The sequence below is a fragment of the Lotus japonicus genome, chromosome 4 (assembly GCF_012489685.1).
Source record: "Lotus japonicus ecotype B-129 chromosome 4, LjGifu_v1.2".
NCBI lineage: Eukaryota > Viridiplantae > Streptophyta > Magnoliopsida > Fabales > Fabaceae > Lotus > Lotus japonicus.
In genome coordinates, this window is record NC_080044.1 from 73,086,638 (window position 1) to 73,107,397 (window position 20,760).

Below are 20,760 nucleotides of genomic sequence, written 5' to 3' on the forward strand. Positions count from 1 at the left end.
TTTGTTCTTTCTTTCCTTGATGTAACCAAAAAAAAAAAAAATCACATGACGTACAACTTAGTTTTCTCCCTACGTGATCATGCATGCTCGGAGGAAGATGCTATTAGGCCAACCGGGGCTACACACGGGTTGAGTTAGATGAATTTTAGCTTGATTAGGATCCGAACCAATTAAATAATGCTTGGGTTGGGTTGGGTTAGATTTTGTGAATTTTCTTCTTCGGACTCGAATTAATATTCACTTTGTCACAACCATCATTCATTCATCGAAACTTTCACATTTCTTCACCTTTCCCTAGCTTTATCTTCACAGAGTAAAAAAAAAATGACCCTCTTCACTCGCCACATAATTTGTATAATGAGTATGTTTAATTGTCATGATTAAAATATGTTCTCTCAAACACTTGTGTAAGCAATTATGTTATACAATAAACTCAAATAAATTATTTCTAATGTGATCATACTTTTCGTCTAATGTAAAAACCTATTTAGTTTTTTTTTCTGCATCATAATCCATTTTAAAAACGGTTACATGTTTCTCCTAATAAATATCTTTATCAAAATTTGAAGTTGTACTCTCATTTATTCAAGAATTTAATCTAAATTGTTTAGCACTAAACTAAACTAACACCATATTGAGGTTTAAATAAAATTTTGACTCAATTCAAAATAAAATAAGTAATGGAATGATTAGTGTAAACAATAATAATAAAAACTGTAGAAGTCAAAGTTAGGAATTCAAAGTTGAAAGCACAACAATCAAGGAGTGGAGCATAAGGATTAAGGAGTAACCCACATGGGCGTGCTGATTTGGGTCGCGGAGAACTGGGTCTATCGGGTTTCGTTTCGATTAAAAATATTAGCATATAGTCCTGTATTTTATATAATTTATACAAGATGCTCCAAATCTTATGTAGTAGGATTAAGGTATGTTATTTTTGTAGACTTTGCACAATTATCCGAGTCCAAGAGAGTACTATTACTCAACTAGATTGAATAATAGCAATATTTGTTTCCCTTAAAAAATATTTTCTTTAATTTTAAAAAGTGTAAGTTAATAGTGTAGACGTGTAGTTAAATTATGTTATTTCATCAATAACATAATCTTCCATAAAATGAGAGGGATGTATCTCTATGAGAACTGGTGATGCGCGGCCGGTGAAAGAGGTAGAGCATACAATGATGGAGTCAAATTGAAACTGTTGGGGACTAAGGAGTAAGTACGGAGTATTATATTGTGGGGTTAGGGTACAATTTCACGAGCCTTGAGACTTGAAAGTTGATAGGGGAATCTTCACTTCCATAGGCTGCGTGCTGCCATTGAACTCTTTTTAGTTACTTGCTGATCACCACTAAACTAATCTCAACTTGTCAATTTAAAAATCATAAACTTTACCAACGATTATGATAATTACACTATCACCATTTTTTATTGGACAAAAAATGTATCTAATTCTAATATATACTCTTCATTTGGTAGTTAGGAAAAGGGGTTGTCTAAATATTAGAAGAATTGAGTAGGAGATTAAGAATTGCTACTTTAATGGAGAAAAAAAAAATTATTGGTTGCTATATTTATTGCATGTCTTTGTCTCTTTGTGCTATAGCAATAAATTCCGGAACTTGTGTTTGTCCGTGTCTTTGAACTCTTTTACTATGAACAATTGAAGGGAATTTAGAAGTAGTACAATTGCAGGTAAGAGCACATTCTCAGGGAGATTAATTTGATAAAGAAGAGGTTGAAGGCCGACATAGACCCTAAATTCCGACTCTCTGATTCCCATATATTCCTAGTCACTAAACCCATGATGGATGGAATACTATAGTTAAGAAAGTGAAAATTGAAACTGTTCTTCTAAAATCTATCTGAGCTCATGGATGCTTTTGGCCTTTAACCGTGGTCCACCTTGGATGATTTTTCAGCAAGGTGGTATGATGTTAATATGGTAGGGTAGTACCCGCAAATGTATTTTGATGTTCCAATATGAGAGCATAAAAAAAAGTTTATAGTGATTGGAAAACAATGAGTTAGCAAAATTAATGAGTAATATCTATATAAATGAAAGATCAAACATGTATTTATAGATATAGTCACAATCAAGCGTTAAGCCTTGATAAAAAATTTATGTATGACTTTCAAGATGATGATTGCCTATGGTTGCCCTTAAGCAATCCTATAATTATCTTATAAGTGTAGTGTCCCTAAATTTACTCAGTTAACTGTTGAACAATATGTAATCATCTTAGCTAAACATGATCTTTAATTCATTTTTCAAACAGCAGACAAGATTTTTTTATCACTGAATACTAAGAAGGAATAATTTTGATAATTACGAGTGTAAATTAGTGCTACTATTATCATGGAGTATAGCATCACATTAGAATTTCACTTCCATTTAAAAGAGAAATAGATAAATAAAAAAGAAATAAGATGTATGATATATAAGTAAGGTGATAGAAAAATAAGAAAAAGTAGATAAAAAAGAAAGAAATCAAGAGAATGATTCAAATGAGATAAAAGAAAAAAACAACGTAAATGAATCAAAATCGTTATAGTTCAAATGAGTCGTGTCTCTTTCAAATAAATATGACCTTAAGATACTGAATATTTTTAACACATTTTTTTACTATAGTCAAAATTCAATATGATCGAGCTTCACTAAATTAGGATTTAGGATTGAAATTCAAACTATAATTTAATGAATCACTTAAATTGTAATAAAATAAAAATATGATTAAAAATATAATCTGGTTATGGCAGAGAGAGTTATCCTATTTAGTACTCCAGTAGGCATTCTCCTCAAACTTCAATGTACCAAAAAAAGGAATCAGTGATAGTTCTTAGAGAATGGTGACAAATACTCAACAATTTTACAACTTTTCATCTGACACTCCTTCCTCTCTCCATAAGGTCAAACTCACATGTTTTCTATTGAATTAGGTGGGATATTCATCCCCATAGTGGTTCTGATTTCTTGTCTCCTGTAAGCTTGAAGAGAATCTTATCTTGTATAATATCATAAAGATAAATTATATATGGATATGCTTGTCTTAAAATTGAGTAAAATATTTTAGTATAAAAGAAAGAATTGATCTAGAAAAAAATCAATTCTTTGGTTAAAAAAATAATATAAAGAATGGTAAAATTAAGTTATATCTAAACATCTATTTATATATATATATATATAAAGGAGACTTGAGTTTGGTTGCACTCCTTTACATTAAATACATTAAATGATAAAACATTTCATTTGTATTAATAATTTAAATAATAATTTTTTTTGTGAAATGAACTTAAATAATAAAATTAAAAATTAAATAAAATTTCCTAAATCATAAAATTAAAATTAAATAAAATTGCCTAAGTTATGAGCTATTCAACTACATACTAAAATGTAAAATACGATTTAAATTTTGTTATAAAGACATACAAAAAATCTTTATGTTATATACATTAAACTAAAAACTGAACAATAAAATTTTCAAATCAATATTTATTCAACTACCACCTAATTTTCATGTTTGTTGTATAAGGTAGAACAAAATATGACAATATGCTCCAGGACATAACACTTAGTTTTCTGAAAAAGAGTGAAACAAGACACTCTAATAAAAAAAAACTACACTGATGTTTATCAACAAAAAGTTACACTAATAAAAGTACACAGAATTTACATGTGAATTTTTTTAATTATATAATAATAAAAATATTATAAATAATTTATGTAAATAAATATCTTAATAAAAGAAAGATTCAAAATATATTTGTGGATGTTTTATTTCCCTTAATCAATGTCTCGGGTTCGAATCATGTACATATATGAAAATGAGACTTGAACCATAGCATTAAATACAATAGTAGAAATGAAGACTCACCTCCTTGAAAAAAAATTTAAACTCATGACTTTTCATTTTTCATAATACTTACTCACTATCTTTCATGGTAAAACACCAAATTTGCCTACATAAATAAATTAACATCAAGAACCAAAATTAAATAATAATAAAATATCAATTATTAATAAATAATTTAGACAACATAGATTTAAATTTAAATTTTCGCAATAAGGTATTTGTGTAAAAAAAATTAAATATATTTTGTATCTATTAAATATTAGTGAAAATGACTTGAAATGACATAACAGAGGAAGCTAATTAAAAAAACTAAATAATTTTAAATTTAGTCAATAATGTTATACGCTATTTAAGTTTTGTTTTTGAAAGAGCTATTAAATTTATAATTTATTATAATTTTAAAATTTAAAATTACTTTTTTATTGATAAAAACACACAAATTATGTTATTATTATAACTTATTTGATGATATTAAAAATTTATTATTTAATATAAAATCCTTCAAACTTGAATAATTTTTTTCATATAAATAAATAAATGAATTATTAAATTATTAAAACTAATTTAATGCTAATGTTAAAATAAATTAATAAATTTAAATATGTATTTTTTCACACAAAGAAAACTCTAAGTTGTCTCAAGATAATTATTTTTAATTTGATAATACTTAGGTAATGCTAATGAACACGACAAATCTTATCCATGACCAATACGACCAAACATGATTGGTTAGTAATTATGATTTTTCAAAACTATGTATTGTTATTTTTATCAAATTTATTTTATTATTATCTTCCATTTGTAACAAAAAAAAACTTGATTTATTATTAGTCTTTAAAATAGATTGTCGTGAAGATCGTGCAGTGGTTTAGTCGTGTAAAATAACAATCCTCCTTTCAATTAAAAATTATTTTAATATTCATTTAAAAGTATAATAATTTTGATATAATACTAAAAAATATTAGGAATAAACCCGTGCAACGCACGGGTGTTATATCTAGTTATATTGTAAAATAAACTTAAAAATTGTTTTTTTACTTGAATGGTAAAAATTAATTACCTTTAAAGAATAAAAGGTGATTAAGTTGCACAAGTTGGGGTGCAAATCCCCCATTACAAAGCAGCTTATGTGGCGTGCCATGTGGATGTTGATGCTTATGTCTGCATCGCATAGGATGTTGACTAGCCAGTTGATGTGTCATGTCAGATCCTTAGTTGATTAAAGTTGGCTTCGGGACAAATGTGATCGATGGTTTACACATTCAACAATTTATGAAGTTATTTTATTTTTTAAGGCGTGTCAGACCGTTAGTGAGCGTCCAACTTGGATGAACTAATTTAAGGTAATTTTACTATGTTTCAACATTTTTTAATTAGTTTTTTTAGGTGTTTGTTTAAGCTTTAAAAGAACACTATTAAAAAATACTGAAATCAAGTTATTCAAAAAATTATTTTTCATATATGAAGGGGAAAAAATTAATGTAACTCAACACAAAATCAACTTATGATATTCTTAAAAATCTTTAAAAAAAATGTAAATAAAAAATAAATTTTAATTTGAATCAAACACAGTCTCCTCTCTCACATTCCTAGATACTAAATGCTTCACGATCTTCCTTTAGATTCTTTGGGTCGATTGTCCTTGCGGCAGGGAAACGAGCATTGGATCTTGCTCTGCCTGCTGCTATGCTTACCCTCAAGTGAGGGGCATGGTCTAGGTTGTAACACCCCCCTTTTCCCATTGTTTTATTTAAAAACGTTTATCAGAGTTTAAAAACATATCAAGGGAGTATTGCACTTCTTCAAGAAAACTCATTAAAATTAACACTGATTGTGTTTGAAAATTTATAAGTTCATATGCTTTCCAAAGAATGAATTATTTATGCCAATAAAATTTCTAAACCAGCCAGATAATCCCAAGATGCTTAAGATCACTTATTTAAATAGGTTTATCTTCCATGATATTCCAATAAAATTCATCATACTCAGAACTGAATTTCATAAGCACTTCGGCCATCAACAGTACGACATCGCCATAATTTAGAAAATCATTCAAAAACTTCCATAAGGAGAGGTTATAAAATCATCTCAACAAAAATGTAAAAGTAACGTAAAATATCTACTCAGTGTTACATTACAGAGCAAGACACTTATTTTATTATAATAATAATAATAATAATAACATAAACTAAGACTCTCCGAAGCTACTCCTCATAAGCCACATCTCTATCTCAAGTACCTGAGCGATGTCGCATAGAACATCATTCCAACAGAAGGGTAAGAACTTACATTGTATAAAATATAGCATAACAAAGAGCAAGTAAACAATTCAGATCCTGCTTTATAAACTCTTCACATTGTCTTTAAAATATGAGTGATTATAATATTTTCTCTCAAGACAGTTTTACAATTCTTATTAATGTTTCGGAAAATTATAAGCTTAAAGAAGAATAATAATTCGACTTTACCACGACAGCAAAACAATTCACCAACAAATCACCAAACACATAAAACCACTGAAAACGTGAAACTTAGTGTGTGAGACTCTAATGTATGCATGTGGTACCAATTGTTAACCTTAGCGGTATCACCGCGTCCACTCCAGACAGTTAACCACCAATGAAGTCCACGCCAGACTTCCAGAACCACTCCAGTTCTGGGACAAACCTCAGTTTTCCGATGAAAACCGACACGTTGCCTCTTGACTAAATGAAGTGTATTTCGTGCAAAAACCCATAAATTAAAACATGCAATTTGAGACCATTCCAGCCCCAAATATATAACATATTTTCTCACCAAATTCCATAACGGAAATCACACCAAAATTGCACAAAATAAAACTTCAATACAATTATCAAATCATTCACTATTCCACTGACAAAATAGCAACACAAAATCATCAAATGTCTCATATCAATTACAAGAATCAGTTTCAGAATCAATCCCAGAAATAAGCAGAAACATAGCAAACTTGCATATAATCCTGGTACTAAATGAGCAGTCCAAAAATTATGAAAATTTTACCAAACATAGCCTTATACGTTAGCTTTCATGTAAAATTGGTTTCACCCAATTTGAAATTCTGTAGAGAGAGTTATGCTCTCTACAACACAGGCTGTTAGGGTGTTTGCGAGCAAAACAGAGTGAACTTGCAGATAATTCTGGTATTGAATCAGCAATCCAAAAATTATGAAAATATTACCCAATATAACCCTATGAGTTAGCTTTCATAAAAAATTAGTTTCACTCAATTTGGAATTCTTTAGAGAGAGTTATGCTCTCTACAACACAGGCTGCTAGGGTGTCTGCGGGCAGAAACAGAATGAACTTGCAAATGATTCTGGTATTGAACCAGAAATCGAAAAATTATGAAAATATTACCCAACATAGCCCTATGAGTTAGCTTTCATACAAAATTGGTTTCACTCAATTTGGAATTCTGTAGAGAGAGTTATGCTCTCTACAACACAGACTGTTAGGGTATCTGCGGGAAAAACAGAACAGAACCTAATTTTCCCCGGAACCTCAATTTCGCTCAAAATCAATTTTGCTCACCACATGTTAACACTCAACACAGTCTCTCAGTTTTGAATTTTCAAAGAAGATGGGGGTTCCTTCATGTTAAACTCAACCTCTGTTATTCTACAATTATACAAGGTAAATTCAAACCCTTACCTTCTATGACACCGATACAAAGCCTCCTTGACCATTTTCTTCTTGAAGATCAAATTCTAGGTTTTCTCCACCTTTTCTCCTCTCCTTCACCTTTCACATGTTTCTCTGTTCTGCTGCTTCTCTAATCCTAATTTTCTGATTTCTCTCTTTTTAATTCTCTCATAACCCTTAAATAATCTTACAATGGGCCCCACTCTCAACTACTCACTTAAAACCTAAAACCCTTATTTATCTATATCACATAATAACTTAATTATCTAATAAAATCACTTAATGACCTTATCATCTAATTAAATCACATAATCACATAATCATCTAATTAAATCGCATAAATTATCAAAATACCATATAGCATAATAATAATTAGGATAAATTAATAAATAACCTAATAACGAAAAGTGGGGTGTTACATAGGTGAGAGAAACATTGGGAAATATTTTGTTCTTATCTAGTGATCGACTGTGTGGTTGTACCTCTTAATATTTCATGTGTCTTTCGGATAGCCCTCCTGCTTTCTTACTTAGTGAATAGTGAAGCTTGACACCTAGAAAGGGTGTGTGGCAATTGTCTCCTTTTAGTTAGTCGAATCCCTAACTCGACTTCTGTGAAGCGCATGTTGGGTATAGTAGGCTAGGAACTCTGCTGGGGTTGCGTGCTTCACAACTCTATAGGTCTATTATAGACCTATATAGCTTCATAAGTAGGATGTAGGGTGTGACTCAATCACATCTAGTGTGAGTCTGTTATGACTTAACTTCACAGGTCGGCAAGTAATTTGGGTGTATCGAAAGTTTGGGCGACATGTTCACTACTGGTTGATTCATGAAGATGACCGGAACTATACTCACTAATTCATGGCCTTTACCTTTGGTGATGGTAAAGTTATATGGAGAGTGTTGGGATTCGTGTTAAAAGGTTGGTTTGTGAAGACAAAAGGTGATTAAGTTTCATTCATATTTATGTATAAGTTGAAATGAGGTGAAGAGAAAAGAGAAATAAGAAAAAAAATGGGAGAACATAATAGGTGTGATGCGTGATGAGTAAAACTGAAGAGATAAATAAAAAGTGAAGTGAAAATGAAGTAGAAATGTGAATGAATAAATCAAACCCTCACTTATTCATCTTGTGATTAATATATCTGACCAGTTAAGTGCTGTCGCATTTTCGTGTCAATGACATTGACAATGATAACCAAACATAGTAAATCGAAAGCTAAAAGCAGCACAGAGAAAATTAAGAATGAAGAGAACCGTCATTGACAGGTCCCAGAAGTCATGGCTTTGTGCTTAATTAATACACTTGAAAGGAAAAGTAATCAATGAACAAACAGTCACGCAGCTAATGGTTCTATTCTATGCTACTAATGATAGCTATGAAAGGGACACTGGTTCGCAGGTTCAATGGATACCTCAGAGTATCAGGTGAACCGTGAACCGTGAACCGTATTAGATAGAAATTCAAATGCTGAAACTTCAACTAACAACATAATAATTAATGATTTCTCAAGCCACATTAATCAATCTGCGGGTCCCATGAAGCCACAGGGAGGAAAAGTAATCTTCAACCATGTAAAAGTGGCTGAGATTTTGGATGCAAAAAAATTGCTTTGAAACAAGAGCACAACCAGGTGAAATTTTAAGTGTGTGATTGATATTTGGCAGAAAACACACAACCTAAAGTGTAAATGTAAAAATAATATTTTGTTAACGTGCCTGAATTAGCATTAAGTTTAATGGAAAATTGAACATATGTTAAACTTTGTTGTTTCCTTACTCATGTAACAAATTTTCGCTAATGACTCAATTTTTCTGCGATCTTGTGGCTTTATAATGCAGTTCTATTTTAATACAATTTTTGCAAAAGGGTTGGAAAACAACTTTAACCATATATTTATCTCTTTGGCTCTTTGTTGACCTGATAAAAATTCATTGACAACCCAAATTCACCCACGTTATACAAGAGAAACATATGAATATAAGATACAAAAACGAAAAATATAATGTATTAAAATCTTTCTTTAATAGATCAAGTTGTTGCACATGAACTGAACCCATGCCTCAGCAAACCAATTCAATGATTATGTCTAATAATTTACAAATCACGTGTAAGCATATGGAAAAGCTAAGGAGAGAGGGAGAGAGCACAGGCTGGGATTGAATTGGGGTCAGAAGATGGATATGGCTGGATCCATGAAAGAAATGTGCAGTGCAACCATGGGATTGGGATTGGGATGGGTCCATGCCAAATAATAATTTGGCTAGCAGATGATAGAAAATGATATGTGAGAGTGCTGCCTAACAGTTTCTTTCATATTACGGTGCAGTAAAAGTTAAGGAAGGAGATATACTTTTGACTTTCCGCTCCACTTTTTGTTCTTTATCGAGTATGTAATTTTTATTAAATTCATATATGAATATAAATAATTTGCATTTTGCAGTTTTTCACCTTTTCTCATACAAGAGTGGTAAAAAGATTAAGAATGGCCAGATCCTATTTTTCACCTTTTTCCTACCAAAATATGAGAAGGGGAAAACAAAATTGAAAGCAAGACATAAGCTGCTACAATTTTTTTTTTTTTTTTTAAATACAGTGGAGGGGAAGAGTATAGGGTTATTTGAACTTGCATTAGAGTGAAAATAATCAAACATCACTTATTTTACATTGTTTTTACAGAATTTATGTTTTTAAAATCTTTCGGATACATTTTCTTTCTATTAAAAACAAGTATAAGAAATTGTTTGTGAAAATCACTATCTTCTACTGTGATATATTGACTATATCACTTTTCATAAATTAATAATATATTGACACATCCTTGAATAGTTATTACTTTTTATATAATATAATAACTGGAATAGTCAAAATACCTTTTATGATTTGAAAATATATAGTTAACAAATGACATAAAAATAAAATATAACACTTACGAACATTCAAAATTAGATCCACTATTTCCTTTCAAAAAAGAACAAAATAGATCCATTATACTATTATCCCCGGGGTAAATAGCCAAGTTGGTCCTTAAATATGTCAACCGCCTTCAAGTTAGTCCCTAAACTTCTAAAATGCCTCCCGCGGTCCCTGAATGTGGCAAAAGCCATTCACATTAGTCCCTCCGTCAATTTTGGTCCACTAACGGAGATGATGTGGCTGTTAAATGCTGACATGGACGGTTAAATGTTGACGTGGATAACGTTAAGCAATTTAGTCCCTGAATATGGCAAATATAGACAATTTAGTCCCCGGGTTAAATTCACAATTTTTCAAAAAAGGTGTAGGTGGGATTCGAAACTATGACTTAGGAGTGGCAAAACAACTCCTTTGCCAGCTGACCTATACAACATAATGTTAGTAATCTGCACTCTGTTGTATTTATTTAACTTCTTGATTCTTATAATGGTTTCAATCTGATTAAATTACAGTACAAGAAGCGATAGAAGAGAGACATGATTTTTATCCACCACCTTGACAACCTTGAAGGAGGACCCATAGGATTTAATCTGTGATATGGTGAATATGTTTTCAGTCTTCTATTGAAGTCATTAACCAAAATAGCAAGCATATTTGGTTTTCTTGTTTTGATCTTTTGGGGTTTCTGAGTTGAATTGATCCTCACTACACAGAACTAAAAGCAAAGAAAAGAAGACTTTGTATTTTCTTCATCTAATATGGTGATTGCAACCAGTTTGGATAGCAAAATAGTTCCCAACTAGGTTTCTGGGTTAATTTTCTAGGTTTAGTTGTTAAATTTCTAGGATAACTAGGAGGGTGAGAGAGAGGTTTAGATTTTAATTTAAGATTATGTTTTGGAAATTAGGAGTGAATTGAATGTTTCAATTTAATAGCTAAACTAGAAGTTAAATAAATAAAATATAGTGCAGCTTATAAGCATTACATTGTATAGCTCTGCTGGTAAAGGACATGTTTTGCCACTCTTATGTCCCTGTTTCGAATCCCACCCATACCTTTTTTTTGAAAAATGGTGAATTTAACGAATTTAACACGGGGACTAAATTGTCTACATTTATCATATTCAGGGACTAAATTGCCTAATGTGATCCACGTCAACATTTAACCATCCATGTCAGCATTTAACAGCCGCATCATCTCCGTTAGTTGACTAAAATTAACGGAGGGACTAACGTGAATGACTTTTGGCACATTCAAGGACCGCGGGAGACATTTTAGAAGTTTAGGGACCAACTTGAAGGCGGTTGACACATTCAAGGACCAACTTGGCTATTTACCCATTATCCCCGTGATTGATTGAGGAAGGACACATTTCATTTCATGATAATAAAACAAATAAAAGAAGAAAGCAACGGGTTCAATCATGGGCTCCTATTTAACCAAAAAAATAAAAAAAATACATGGACACTTTCTTTTCCTCTTCTCTTTTATATATGTCCATTCTGAGTGATTTTAGAGGCAAACGACAAAGTTGGCCCAACAGGCTCCAATAATAAAAATCGATGTCACAATTACATAGTTATGATGTAATCAAAGTAGTGTTATTATGCTTATACATAACGAAAAATGATTTTTTATACATTTTTATTTGAGAACTTAAGAGTTTAAAAAATCATATGAATTAAGAATAAATACACCTTTATTTATACTATTCATAAACAAACTCATTCATAAATTTAATTAGCAAATTTAAGGTGTATATTACAAGAAGTTACGTCCTCATAAAAAAATTATAATATAATATGTGTATTTGTACACTAAACAAGAAACATATCAAGATTTCTCTGTGTTTAGTAATACCAAGAACTATATTTTAAAGAAAAATGTTAGAACTTGCAAAATGAAACAACAATGAATGGAAGTTAAGCCCATTATCCCTCCTGGTTACCTCTGTATCTGAAAAGGCTTTGTTCCATTTCTAGTTTGGTTTTTGGTACATGACTGAAGAACAAAAGGAGCCGAGGTAACTAGATGAGATTTTAATTTGTTAACATGATTTGAAGTAGGACTATTACTTCGTATATTGCATTTTTATTTTCAATTTTCCATCATGTATTATCCACTTGTAAAACTCAATTAGTATTTTCAGGTGCATCAAGTTTGAATATAAAACTGAAATACTCTAATGAGGCTCTAATTTCCCCCACTCTTCTGAGCACAGAGAAACTACATGGAAAGAGAGAAGGCAGTTTGAATTAAAAATTTCATGGAATAGACATAGGCTGATCACTGATGAACACAGCTACAATTCATTATTCTTCAAAATGGGATTTGCGCACCTGCGGATGAAGTTGCAGTTCCACCATCCAACTCGAGCTTCCTTGTCATTTCATGTGATTGCCCTAGCTACAATAAATCTTATCTACACTTCCTTTTCTAATGAATCACCATCATGTTCTCTACTCAGACACTGCAATGAGTTTCCAGAAACAAATTAGGTCCAATTAGGGGCATGTAAACACAATTTACCTCCAATTAGCAGCTGTATATTAAACATGCCGAGTCCATTAGTGAACAAAATGAAAGAAAGACAACATGTAAAGGAGAACACTAGTATAATTGAAATCCGAAGTAGATTATTCTATGAAATACAAACATCGTGCTCATCAGTTGAAAATCATGAGACTTCATTTTAGATAGCAATGCATAAGTTTTCGTTGGTTACTTTGTGCGAGGTGCATCAATAGAAAATATATTTAAGGTGTAAATGCATCTTTTATTTGATGGCTGATATAATATGCATTTATGAATGATGCACCAAGTCAGGTTGTACCTTGAAACAAAAATAATGCAATTTAGAGGCACCTTGAAGAGATTTTTCGAAGTCCTCCAGCTGACGCATGAAACCAGAGTTGGGCGCTGCTTGGGGTCGTTTACTCTTTACATGTTTCAAAGCTTCAGATAAACTCATTCCAAGAGTCTTCATCAGATATGCCACAATGATTGTAACACTGGAAGATGGAAACAAATTAGGAACAATTTTTCCCAGTTCATCTGATGAAAAGGGAATCAATCAAATGAACAAAAAACATACATATTTTTTCAAGTTCCGATATGAACATAGTTAGTAAAATGCTGGTCAATGAGATAGTTTATCATTCTTAAAATTAAAGCTACATCCCTAACTCTCCATTATACAGATGTTAAGAAATTACAGGTCTAGCTCAATTCTTAACAATGTAAAAAACCAAAAATTGGATAGAGTTAAAACAAAAAAATTGAACTCAACAAAATCATATCACTAATTTTCAAGACTACAATGAGATTTGTCAGTTCCATATGAAACAATTTGACATTAGCTCAACGAATATATCCAAAGTTCTACATACCATCACACCTATATTATTGCAATTCTTGTTAAAAACTTCATTACAACAAGTTACAGGAAATATTATTATATAACTATACATGAAAAGATAAATACAAGCAAAATAAAGACTAATGTCATGCCCGGTAGAGTCTGTTATAAAATTATCTAAGATTTCCAAACTGTACAGCTAAAACATGTTATTTTCACATGTGCCATTTTCTATTTCATTACTGTTTAGGAGTCAGCATCCAGAAGTCATTGGTTAAGTAGGACTTCAAGAAACCTAATTGATATTCCTATAAGCTAAATGCAGCTCCAGGCTGCTTGAGAAACAACAAGCCAGAAGTTTAAACCAAACAAAAAAGGAATGAAATGATTAAGACATGAGACGGGCTTCAAAGTTATTTTGAGACACTTGTCTACAGAAAAAAATTCTTCACAAAGAACAGGACATGACCCCATGTAAGCAAAGGGAGAGAGATAGGAATACAGAAACTTACCTCCTTGATCTTCCAGCATAACAATGAACCAGAACAGCTCCACCTTGACTTTTGGCTTCATTAATGAAATCAAAACACTTGTGGAAATATTTTTTTAAGTTGACATCTTCTCTGTCAGCAACTGCTCCAATTTTCCAGCAACATCATAACTTCAGTATGCATGCAGTACTAGATGCTAAACAAACTTATGAGGAAAATAAGCACCATGCACTCAAGTTTATTCAGTAATTTGATTACAATCAATAGAATGATAAAGAGCCTTTATTACAAGCAACAACTGTGCAGTCTCCTTTAATAGAACACATACTATGAATCAGTCAGAAGGCAATTGACATTCTGTGACTGTGATGATAACATCTATCATAGAGCTATCTGGTTATACAAAATACAATAACTGAGATACAATTTTGACGGCAACTGCATGTTAAACTGTTGAAATCCAAAGCATACACTTCTAGGTTAGCAAACAGAACTGCTGTTCTAACTTCTAAAGTACACAAATATTCATGGCAACGGAGCGGCGAAGGGACAGTTTTGCTCTCAACCTGAGCCCACTTTTTCTAACCACACCTAAACCTATCCCTATCCTTGCGGCGATGTAAAGTAGGTACTCAATCCTGACCGCCATTAAGGTAAGGGATACCAATCCCGGCCTTGTTCCCTATTCTTTTGCTTATTATCACTGATATAATCTTTAAATACATTATATATCAATGAGAATCCAACTCAAGTAACACATAGGAATGGATATTGAGAACCTTAAAATAGTAAAAAAAAATGGTAACCAAATCATACTTTCTAAAATAGGGAGATAACTGATAACATCAATTAAATGATTTATTTAATATTATAATTTAACTATTAGGATGTTGGGTTTGGGTTTCATGAAGATAAATACTTCCAAACCCCGCCTCCGACATTTATATTCAGGGAAAACCAGCCCTGATCTTAGTAAATACTTCAATTCCAGCCACAATTTTAGTCCCGTTTACGGTGAATTCAATTACTAGTCATGAAGAAGCCCCACAAAATCAAAAGCTCACCAAAATCCAATCAACACAACATGACACTCATCAATGTCAAAACCAGCTCCTAGATGATCACAACTGATGAAAACCAAAAACCAACAAGAAATCCAAAGCAAACTTGGTTCAAGGAAAACAACATTACCATCAATAGTTTTGTAGACAAAATCCCCAGGATGTGGAGGTGCCAATTTACCAGCCACTGTCAAAACGTGAGTAACATTGACCTTTTTCAAAGCATCCTTGTTGTTAGCTGTGCCAATCGAACCCAAAAAGAGACCCTGCGAAATGCAAAACAGTAACAGTAACAGCGGAGAAAACTCAGAGAATGCAGTGAATCGAAGTAGAAAGGTACCTCGTGAATTTTGCAAGGAGTATCGTCCTCTTTGAGGATTCTGGTAGCGTTCATGGCACGCAAAAGAGCAATCGCTTTTTCCTTTATTGATTCATGGGTTTCTGAGGTTGTCGCCATTGTTGTTGATTCTTCAGACAAGAAATCGAATTGCCATGAATGAATTTAATTCAACACTCGCGACAGCAATGATAATCATCATTCGTTTGTTTTTTTTTTTTTTTGTTGTTGTTGTTGTTGTGAAACAAGTGACTTTGTTTTGGGCTCAGCTAGAACGGGCCAAATAAAAATAAAGGAAAATGTTGTGTTTACACTTCATGGATCTACGATATAGGAAAAGAAGACTAAGAAATAGTAAGAGATATATGATGGGTGATGCGAAAAGAAAAGAAGAGAGGAAAGAAGAAAAACATAGTTCTAGATCAACCGTCAAAGACATTGCCCAACGGAGGCTCTAAGCTTCAGCCAACACTAGAGAAAGAATGCGAATAAGGAACACCTCTTTGTGAGTGTCCCGTGCTACCATACAAAGACCAGCTACTCCAAGCGAACTAACCGACGCGTCATTGTTAATTTTGATCACCCCAACAATTGGTCTCTTCCGCTTTGAGTCTTCCACCATTGTTGGATGCTGGACGGGAATTGGAGCTGCAGGCAACCATCGCAAGGACTCTGCTCGTTGTAATGCGGCCACGCAAGAGAAGCAACGCCCATCAAAAGTCAACCATCGCAAGGAAGTTGTTTAAGCTCATAAAAACAAACTTGTGGCACGTTACAACTAACAAAAAGTTCTAACTTGTTAAGGTTAATTTAATAACTTGCCTTGATGCATACTTATAGGTGGCTAGAATGATTTTCACACACTAGGCCTCCTCATTCGTGGCTAGGGTAAATAGAATATTATTGACATTTTCAAACAATAAATGTGAAATAACGCCCCCCCCCCCAACAATCTTAATACCAATCAAAAAAGACGAATTGATATATATTTTTTAATAAGAGGCGACAAAATTTCATCACATCTATCTATAATCTATAATCTATAATCTATATAAAAGCAGAGTTTCTGCAGCCTTGAGGGCAAAAAAGTCGTTCAACAATTTATTTCAAAAACTATGAAAGTTGGGCATGGATATTTTGGTAAAAAAACATTTTATTTCCCTTAGATTCAATCTCAGGCGTTTGATTGACAAAGATTTGGGTTTTTAATTCCATCCGTTTCACTTTTCCATTCCAACTGAAACGCATTTCATTTCACCTCTCTCACGTTATTCTTCCGTTTCTTTTCTCACCCCTTTATCATTCGGATCCTTCTCCTTCTCTGAAGCTCCATAACAAAAAAACATACGACTAAGATTCACCAGAGCAGAGCCGTGCGAGAGAGAGAGGGTCCAGCCGAAGAGATGAGGTCGTGCGGCACTGGGTGAGACAGCGGAGGAGCTCCGATCTGGTGCGACCCGCCGCTGTTTCGACGGCAAAAGTTGGTGTGCTTGGTCTGTAGAAAAAGGAATGAACGAACGAAATGGAAGATAGGAATGCTCACACCTGCGATGAAGATGGCGTTGTTGTGATAAGTCTGCAGAGAGGGTGCGAAATTGAATGAGTGTGCAGAGAGGGTGAGAAACGTGAAAGACATAAATCAAATTGGAAATTGGAGAGTTCCTATGGTTTTTTGTTTCGGACGGTGCGTTTTGTTTTCCCCCAATCTCTGCAATGTCCCTTATTTTCCTTTTTCTCACTGATTTCACTTTGTTGAATTGGATTCCGCTCTATTTCAACTCAGGTGAGGTGGGTATGATCAATTTCCTTCTTTTCTGAAAGCTGCAAAGTCATTTCAACCAATGCCCCCTATAACATCGCCGGATACCGTTAACGATTTCGCCAGTTATTCCGCTGCAATTGGGAATCACTCTAAGAACCAACACAGTATGGTAACCGACTCTTTCTCTCATTTTCTTATTGAATGTTTAGGGATCCAATCTTTCTCTCTGCCTCAGTTTATTTTCTTACCTGGGTTTTCTTATCAGTATGCTTTTGACTTGAATTTATGTGATTATTAGAGGAAGAGGTCTCTTCCAGCACGAGAACTTCGATTTCAGACTAATCTCTAATTTTTTGCTTTTCTGGTGCAATTTCAGTTCTGTCGCTTATGTTACGGGCACCACTGATTCCGTCTTGGATTTTTTGCTCCTCCACTTTTGTGCGCCTTGGCTGGGCTCATCTGTGTGTTAGGTTTATTTCTCTTTAACTTTTTGATTGTTCTTCTGTGATTATCTTCTTCCTCCTGATACATATTTTCCTTAGTTTAGGAGCGTTAGGTGGACTTCTCATTTCCGCGGTGAAGGTTCATTTGTTCATCTCAAATTTGTTTATTTGATTCATCTGAACTGTCACCCATGCTTGCATTTTGGGTTTGAATTGAATGGATGTTTTATGCTTTTGTGTTTTTCTATTTTTGGGGTTTACTCAAGCTATAAACACAATTCGTTTGCTGATGCGTAAGTTTGAAGGAAGAAATAATATGACCTGCATGTTTGATGGATTCTTTTGTTTCAAAAATTTCGATTCAAATCCCTTAATGTCCTCAATTAACCATCCTTTTCTCCAAACATTTTATTTTTTCTGCATAGATAAACTCACACTGTTGCCTTGATTTTTCTCTTCGCATCTATTAATTTCTTTCATTTATAATTATGTGGCTATGTTGGCTGAAAATATGGTTTGATTCCTTCATAGCAAAGCCAAGCTCTCCCAGGTCTGACAATGACCGGAAGTGGAAGGAGTAAGGTATAGGGGTTTTTGCCCGATGATGGGAGGTAGTTGCATGATTGAAAATTTTCTTCAAATTTTCTGAAGCAGTCAAGTTCACTTCTTCCTGTATTGGTTAAATTCAAGTTTTTTCATTTTTAATTTTATCTTTCTTCCCAATTCAATTTCTTATTTATTCTTGAATTTATTTGAAATCTGATCATGTGTGTGGAAAAGGCATATATGTTAAACAACTTCTTATATTCTCAGTTCAATTTTTTTAATTGTGATTGTTGTTTCTTTCTCCTTTAAAATTGGATTTCATGTGTTAGAAAACCTCACACTAATTCGAGTGATTATTTCTTTTCGTAGTGTGTTCTGTGACAGCAACACAAGAGGTATCACCACAGCTTTTCCTGTTAAGCGCCTCTTCTGTAAGGTTTGTTGTTGCAGACCAAGCTTCCTTTACAATTTACATTTCTGATGGCATCCATTACCTTGAATAATTTAATATACAGATGTAAGAAGTGCAAAAATATGGTCCATAAGGTGTGTGCATAGTTCATTATTTGTCAAATCTTACCTTCCATAACCCATCACTGGCTAATATAACAAACTCTGCATCATCATCTATCAGCTCCACTACCATATATATGGTTCTGAGCTCAAGTGTTTCTTTAGGCTCAAGTGTGGTTTTGAGCTCAGTTTCAACATATGCTCTCTTCACTACATCTCCAAGTTCAGTCCAAGAGTCAGGCTACATTATGAAAAAAGAAAGGTACTAATACCTGAGGTATAGTTTTCTGCATTATTAATTCATCTTCACTTCAATACTTTTTCCTGCAAGCAACACACTCATTTCAAAAGTTTCACAGATGAAAACTCAACAAACACCGGCAATTTATCCACCCATGTTAGCTTCGGGACTATTTAAGCAAGGTACTAATAGCTCTACCCATATTTGTTGTTATTATAGTTTCAGTTTTCTAATTGCCATTTTCAAATTTTGGAAAGTATGAAAAAGTATAAGTTGAAATTGTCTAACACTGTTCTGTCATCTTCTATGTCTCTGTAGCATTTTGATTAACTACAATTGAATCACTTTTGCTGGTCCGGGGTTGACCAAGTTCAAGTCATGGCTATTTGGGCTTATGGTTTATTTGGTGTTGAACTATTCTCATTGTAGTGTGGTTCTAAATATGTCTCAGATTTTTTTATAATGGCAAAGCTGTGAAGTTCTAAATATCTTTCTCTATTAATTATATTCCCTTTCAGCTATATTTAAAGACTTGATAGTATCATTTTCATTTTTATCTTATTCTAGGAAACCCATTCGAGAAAGTGACTTTGAATCTGCTACAGAGAAAAGCCAGCAGTCGCCATTGTCATGAAAGAAAAGAAAAGGGATGCTTCTAAGGTAACATGAACTTGCCACTTCATTCAAGTACAGTTGTTTATTGTATTTCATATTGGCTTAGGATGTGCTATTATTGGTTCTCCATTTAAATAGACTCAAACATTCAATCAAATAGAGGTACTCAAACTTTCAATCAAGAATGGGAAGAACATGTGAATTTCGCCTCTGCATTGGCTAGCAATTCATTCCAAGAATAGCTTCCTTCAACTACTCTCAGAACCGAGGGAAGTGGAACTATTATGCTCAAAACTACCAGCAATCCAATAGCACTTTCTCATGATGGTGCAAATACTAAAGGGTTCTAAATTTGATAACATTTCTTTGCTTTTTTCTGTTCCTCTTTTCTTTTTAAGTTGGGAGCTAGGTCTATGTAAATCACATTCCTTTTTCATTGCAAATGAATTGCACCTGATGCAGATTTCAGTTTGGATTTCTATTTGTTAGTTAGCTTATGAAGGAAATATTCTTTGTCATTTGTATATTTATTTTCTAGCCAATTTTGCATATTTCTATCCCTCCTTCTTCAATATATAAGTTGCCTTTCATTATTTCTTAGTTTTTATTATTTATTTGTCTTGATGCTAAAGATAAGTTTTTATTCATTGTTTTTCTTTATCAAATAATGGCTGAATTAAAAGTTATGTGCACATGTAAATTAATTTTTTATTGGTAACATAAATAATGCATTTAAAAGTTAGTGGTGAACCTTTTTCAATTCCTTAACTTATATTAATTGCTATTAAAAACGGCTAATGGTTGAAATTTGAAATAAAATTGTAACTGAAAGTCAAATGTTAATTAGCCTACTTAACTTTTGTTTTGAGTAAGTGAAAAAATAATTAAGATTCTAATAAATTTTATATGAATGTCATTAACATTCAAATTCCTCAATGAGTAGTTTTTTTTTTC

At 32.7% G+C, this 20,760-nt stretch overlaps 2 protein-coding genes across 17 annotated transcripts; one reads left to right on the forward strand and one right to left on the reverse strand.

Moving 5' to 3' along the window:
• Positions 1–12,527: 12,527 nt before the first annotated feature.
• LOC130715780 (dual specificity protein phosphatase 1-like) lies at positions 12,528–15,906 on the reverse strand. Of its 2 annotated transcripts, none has more exons than XM_057565897.1 (5): positions 15,690–15,906; positions 15,480–15,615; positions 14,310–14,430; positions 13,273–13,450; positions 12,528–12,909 (listed from the first exon to the last, which is right to left on the reverse strand). In XM_057565897.1, the coding sequence occupies exons 1-5, from the start codon at positions 15,804–15,806 to the stop codon at positions 12,862–12,864; spliced, it is 600 nt and encodes a 199-aa protein (XP_057421880.1). In that variant the 5' UTR covers positions 15,807–15,906; the 3' UTR covers positions 12,528–12,861. The 2 variants fall into 2 exon arrangements, with proteins under 2 accessions (XP_057421880.1, XP_057421881.1); XM_057565898.1 differs by having other exon boundaries at positions 13,305–13,450; positions 15,690–15,903.
• A 1,000-nt stretch (positions 15,907–16,906) lies between these two features.
• Positions 16,907–20,330, forward strand: LOC130711855 (uncharacterized). Of its 15 annotated transcripts, none has more exons than XM_057561622.1 (8): positions 16,907–17,370; positions 17,470–17,612; positions 17,825–17,918; positions 18,807–18,873; positions 19,072–19,227; positions 19,310–19,373; positions 19,759–19,851; positions 19,945–20,330. In XM_057561622.1, the coding sequence occupies exons 2-7, from the start codon at positions 17,528–17,530 to the stop codon at positions 19,848–19,850; spliced, it is 558 nt and encodes a 185-aa protein (XP_057417605.1). In that variant the 5' UTR covers positions 16,907–17,370; positions 17,470–17,527; the 3' UTR covers position 19,851; positions 19,945–20,330. The 15 variants fall into 15 exon arrangements, 5 of the variants coding, with proteins under 5 accessions (XP_057417605.1, XP_057417606.1, XP_057417608.1 ...); XM_057561623.1 differs by having other exon boundaries at positions 19,967–20,330; XM_057561624.1 differs by having other exon boundaries at positions 16,908–17,370; positions 19,072–19,212.
• Positions 20,331–20,760: the final 430 nt, after the last annotated feature.